This window comes from Peromyscus californicus, unplaced genomic scaffold (assembly GCF_007827085.1).
Source record: "Peromyscus californicus insignis strain IS unplaced genomic scaffold, ASM782708v3 Scaffold_8__1_contigs__length_139910024, whole genome shotgun sequence".
NCBI lineage: Eukaryota > Metazoa > Chordata > Mammalia > Rodentia > Cricetidae > Peromyscus > Peromyscus californicus.
This window is the reverse complement of record NW_026294606.1, coordinates 68508455-68514454: the sequence shown is the minus strand read 5'-3', so window position 1 is coordinate 68514454 and position 6000 is coordinate 68508455. Positions and strand designations below refer to the sequence as shown.

Below are 6000 nucleotides of genomic sequence, written 5' to 3'. Positions count from 1 at the left end.
TTTAAAGCCAATGTGAAAACTTAAAAGATTTAAGAAAACAAAACGAAACCCAACAACAACCCTTTCCTACCGTTCCAAATGAGATACTGCCCAAAACAACAAAAAGCACAAAACAAAAACAAAACACCCACTCAGCGGCAGAGACAGAACTGTCCTTCATGATCAAGTATACAACAGCCCTGTGACTTTTTGGTTACTTATTTTTAAATCCTTTTGTCCTCACTACGATAAGGAAAGTCACATCAAGGCTCTTTTCGTGCTCTGAAGTACGTTAACTATTAGCTTTATGACTAATTGTAAACACTATTAGGGCTTTTAAGTTTTACCTAAGTACTCATGGGTGTTAGCACATTAAAAAATTGTGGATATTAGGGCTAGAGAGATGGCTTAACAGTAAAGAGCACTTGTTCTTGCATAGGACCCCGGTTCCATTGCCAGCACCCAAATGATGGCTCACAACCATCATAACTTCAGTTCCAGGAGATCGAACAGGCAAGCACGTGGTGCACATACATGCACGCAAGCAAAGCATTCATACACATGACGTAAATACGTTTTGTTGTTGTTGTTTTAAAGAGTTGGTTGTGTTGTTTCACAGCTGATGTCAGATTCATGTGTCTGAGGGAGGGAAATAATTTCATGAAATCCAAGGCCAAATAAATTGTGGCCTTCACCACCACTTGCACGGGGATACTAACTGGAAATCTCCCTCAGACTAGCAAGGTATTCTGCTCAACCCAGGCCGGTTCCCAGGCCCGGAGCCCCAGGGTGAATCAGGCAAAGAGCGTTCCTCGCGGGAGAAAGCACCACCCTCATGGGTCAGGACTGGAGGTGATTGGCAGTTGCAGATGGGGCGTGCACAGAAGAGTGAGCTGCAGGCGCCGGAAGTGACGAACCAGGAAGCGACTTTCTGCGCCCGAGTTGGGGGCGCGGTTTTGGAAAATAGTATGTCAGAGTGGAAGTCGTCGGTAGCCGGTTTCCGATCTGCGTCTAGGTACATTTATTTGTCACAAACCTGTTTTTTGGCTCAGCGTCTCAGTGGCGTTCGGAATTTTCTCACAGCATCCTAGAGAACGACAAATCCAGAGAATCCTGGACCCTGCTCACTCCTGAACGCAGCCCCTCAAGGCACTCTGCTCGGCTATTGGCTGGCAAGACTGTTCGCTATAATTCCGAAAGAAAGAAAAAAGAAAAGAAAAACACAAACAAAAAGCTTCCCAACAATTTTCTTGGACAACTTCAATCAGAAAAAAAAAATGCCTATTTTTCCTAAGATATCTTTGAGACCCGAAGTTGAAAACTATCTCAAAGAGAGCTTTATGAACAAGGAGGTAGGTCATATAAATAGATATTTGCAACAATTCAAGTACAACTTCTCGGGAAGCAGAAAGAAGACAAAAAGGCAATCTTTACAGCCTTGTAAGATAAGCCTTTTTGACACTAGACTGTTAGAATGTCTTGCATTGATTCTTACTGAGATAACATGAATATATGTGCTCAAACTTAGATGTCAGAAAAAAGTGTTATGTGCTTACTAGTACACTTGTTACTGAAGGGAGAGCGAAATCAACAGGGAAAGTTCCCTGGCCACGACACTCCAGATTTCATGTAGATGATGGACTGGTTCTTTTAAAGCGCATGCTCTTGGACTCAGTTGAATGGGGGCACACTATGAGTGTCTCTTTAAGTGCTTTCAGTTATTTGATTGTAAACCTCCACATTTTAGACTAAGCAATCTTGGTAGAGTGATTTGGTCTCGTTTTTAAGAACTGAAATCAGAGTCCAAGGAATCCTGTTACCCATCCAAACTGACCTGTCAAACAACTAAAGCTCAGATGTAATTAATGAAAGAAAAAGTCAGATTTAGATCTCGAAAGCTTGGTTTATATTATATTGAGATAGGGTTCTGCACATAGCCCTGTCTATCCTGGAACTCACATCTTATACCAGGCTGGCCTCAAACTCACAGAGATCCGACTGCCTCTGCCTCCCGAGTGCTGGGATTACAGGCGTGCCCCACCATACCTTGATGGAAAGCTTTATTTTCGTATGAATTACCTTGAATTAATTCTCACTGTTAAAGCTTAATTTACTCTGAAAATCAAATAGACTTAAACGTACTTTCAAAAGTTGTCTTGGGCAAACTTAAGGGAAACCAACTACGTTGATTTGGCAGGCGAGTCTTCAAAAAAGTGTCAGTTACTTGTTACCGGATACACTTAACACAGAAGTTCCCAGTGAGTGTGGATTGCCTTCTAATGAAAGGTTCTTACATGTTCTGATCACCCTACCCTGCCACCCCTAGGCAACTTTGTTTTTTTTTTTTCCTAAATTTTTGGTTTTCTAGCAAAATTAAATCCACTTACATGCTTTTTATTTTTGAACGTTATTGGAGCTGGGATTTTAAAACTGATTTCTATGTCTTATTTCCTGATTATGTTAAGAGAATAGACTATATGGAAAGAGAAAATATTTCATGTTTAGCTCAAGGGGCCCTATAAAGTGTATGTTAAGAGAGGAAGGAATATTTAGCAATCATTTTCAGCAGTTTTATACCCAAAAGGTATATGAATTTTTTTTAAAAAGGAACTGTTGTCAAACAGTTTGGAAAGGAAAGAAATAATATCAAACAAAACTAACCCTTACATATGTTAAGACTGATGGATACACATTGAAATTGAAATCGTGTTTTTTTCATTTCAGGTTGTGTCTGCCTCAAGCAAACAAGAAGCAGAAAGGAAATTTGAAGCTCTGCTCATTCACTTGTCACACCCTCCGTCCTTCACAACTGTCAGAGTGAATACACACTTAGCATCAGTTGAGTATGTCAGAGGTCTGCTGCTTGAAGAGCTTCAGAAGGTTTGTTCACCTGTAATATATTATGCAATCACACTTCTATACTCTTGCCACAGTGTGTTCCTTCAAAATCCCATGAACAATATAATATTCCAATTTTTTTAAGCTTCTGAATATTTAGAGTTTATTATTTCATAATTTTAAACATTCTTAGTGGAAGTGTTATGGAATAAGGAATATATTTTAGATATAGAAGTATTACCTTTTACATGCCTTTAGTGTTCCATTAAATCATATACATCTATGATATGTTGACAGCATTTCAACGGTACATGTCAATTAAGTATACGCTATAACTGTGCTTCTTAATATATTTACACTCAAAATAGAACCCTACTGAATACAGAGATTTAAACCTTTGTGGATATTTCAGTTTTATAAATAAGGAAATTAAGTTATAAATGTTAAATTGTTCGAAGGTTATAAGAGGTAAAGTTAGAGTGGGCCTGGAACTTCTGAGTCTAAGTTTATTAGTACTTAGGCTGAGACTCTAAGCCCTACAGGCTTTATCATTAAAATATATGAAAACGTTCATTCTGATGTGTAAACCTAATCATATAATGAGCAGCATATAAATGATTAGGAGGGTTGATTGTGCTTTAAGATGAGTTCAGAGATATGAGGATACCTGCTAAGTAGTTGTAGAATCATATGTGTTTTTAAAATAATTTTGGGGTGAACAAATGAGTTTATTGGGCATACTTATAGAACATGGGTGAATGGTCCTTTTAGGAGAGTGGGCGACCCTGAACAGCTAGCTGCGTCTGCAAAGTCCCACCCCATTATGGGTGGTGACCTCTCAGAAGCGGCATCATGGAGTCACACTTTCAGTTCACCACCTCAGGATTTTACTTTTAATTGTGGTTAATTGAATTAAACATATGTGTCTTGTTATAAAACCACCAAATTAGGACAATATGAAGAATATGGTTTAAAAATTTTTAACCAGTAGGTTTTATCAGAATTGCTCATGTTCTAAGTGGAAACAATATTGTGAAGTGGCATTTTATAATTAAGCAGAAAAGTAGTATTTGATTATGGTGTTTATATTGGAATCATATTGCTTATATTGTTACCTCTTTATTTTCAAGAGCTTTGTATTTTGTGTTATATCATTGTACCCTGAAATTTGTCTCCAAAGAGACATAAGGTTGGAAGGAAATTGACGGTGGAGGGATTTACTTATGAATTGCCTATTGTAGTTATAAAATATTTGATGACAAATAACTGGTGGGTGTAAGCAGATCTGGTTCTATCTAATTCTCATATAAATTAAAAATGAGACAATCATGATTACAGATCCAATTGTGTAACACAGGCTGTTATCAGTGTAGAGTAAATACAGTAATTGGAATGTTAGTCTGTTAAATGCCACTGGCATTGATTCAGTTGTCTCCTTTGTGTGTGTGCTTGTGTGTATATGTATGCATGTTTGGGGGGGGGAGGTGCACAAGTGCATGTCTGTAAAGGTTAGAGGTCAACCTTGAGCATTGTTCCCCAGGCGCCATCCACCTTATAAAGGTCTTTCTTTGACCTGGAGCTCACCACCTTCCCAGAGTTAGGATTACAAGTGTGTGCCGCCATACATGGCTTTTTTTTTTTCAACCCCAGCATAGGTTCTAGGGACCAAACTGAGGTTTTCATGCTTGCATGGCAAACCCCTTTCCAACTGCACCATCCCTCAGCCTCTTCCTTTTTCTTTAATCTCATCATCTTCATGGCACATCTCTCATGTCATGCTGTTTTGGGGGATAGTTCTATAATTTCAGGTTGGACTAGCTGATGGTGCTATCAGAAGAACCGAGTAAGACAGAGGATTCACCTCAGTGTTTGAGAACTCTGATTTCGAGTCCTAGCACTATAGACACAGACAGACAAAAGCTCCACAAAACCCAGCTGTGATGTGTGAGTGTATGAAACTTAAGATGTAGTACAATAATTAAACAAAACATGAAGATGTTTCTTCGTGATGCTGTTGTTGAGAGCAAAGGTGGGCATAAAATATGAGCAGTTCCTTTAAGCAACCAAAAAGTACATATTCACAGCATGCACATATGCCTTTGGCTAAAAGGAAAGCAACTGTTTCCAGAGTATTGGAAGGTGTGTGAAATGCTGACGAATCCAGATTGCTTTCATTTCTACAACTGTGCTACTCTGGCATCCTAATCTCATAGGAACGGCATCGAAGGAGCTAAGATCTAAAGTGTCACTCTAGACTGGGTCCCTTATAGGTAAATTAAAAGAGAGGGGTCATTGAGATGGCTCAGTGAGTTAGGGCACTTGTTGTATAAGCCAGAATTCATGTTAAGATGGAAGGAGAAAACCAACTCCGTTGTCCTCTGACCTCTGCACACACACTGTGCCGCACGCACACCTACACTTACATATACAAAAATAGTAGTAGTAGTAGTAGTAGTAATAATAATAATAATAATAACAATACAAAATAAATAAAGCTGAGCAGGAAAGCCCAAACAGTTGGCACTCGATGGGAAACTGATAGGACAATTCCTAGTTCTAGAGTGAGAGGGGATCAGGAGTGTGAGATTGGACACTTCCTCCTTCTTCCACCCCAACTCTGTGTGTGCCATGAACAGCTCAGATGGAAAAATGCTTGGTGTTCTATGCTCACATTTCTCTGACCACATATTGGGATAATATCCCTTGGCTAGTGAGAAGGAATAAGCTGGGACCTTCCTACATCATAGTTGGTAACCTAAGATCGTGAGACCGCTCTAGAAAACAGTGTTGTCATCTCTTAAAGACTTGTATAGAAATGTACAGGGTACCCCAGTGATTCCACTCCATGGCATCTACCTGAAAAAGTAAAAACGTGTGTTCACAAATTCATGGCCGTGAGTCTACATAGCAGCATTATGCATAATAGTGAACGGGAGATATGATCCAACTAGTGACAGCTAATTAGAATATTCCTATGGTGAGATACTGGTCAGCAATATAAGTAGTTACTGACATGTACTAAGATGTGGATTAACCTCAAGACATGAAGTAAGAGACAAGATATCATATCTTGTATTACACAAAAGGTTTAGAAAAGCAAATTATACAGACAGAAAGATGAGTAGTTGTTGCCCAGGATGACAACAGGAAATGCTGGCAAATGGGCCTGGGAGACTTTTGTGG

At 39.1% G+C, this 6000-nt stretch overlaps 1 protein-coding gene across 5 annotated transcripts in view; it reads left to right on the top strand.

The window, feature by feature from the left end:
- The first annotated feature begins 899 nt into the window (after positions 1-899).
- Nsun6 (NOP2/Sun RNA methyltransferase 6) overlaps positions 900-6000 on the top strand; it is a 59676-nt gene continuing 54575 nt past the window's right edge. For 4 of the 5 annotated variants that reach the window (XM_052729676.1, XM_052729672.1, XM_052729671.1 and 1 more), the window contains exons 1-2: positions 901-1331; positions 2704-2859. In XM_052729676.1, coding sequence (XP_052585636.1) covers positions 1257-1331; positions 2704-2859 — 231 coding nt within the window. In that variant the 5' untranslated portion in view covers positions 901-1256. Of the gene's footprint in view, positions 1332-2703; positions 2860-6000 lie in introns of all 5 variants that reach the window. The other variant, XM_052729673.1, reaches the window with a different exon arrangement.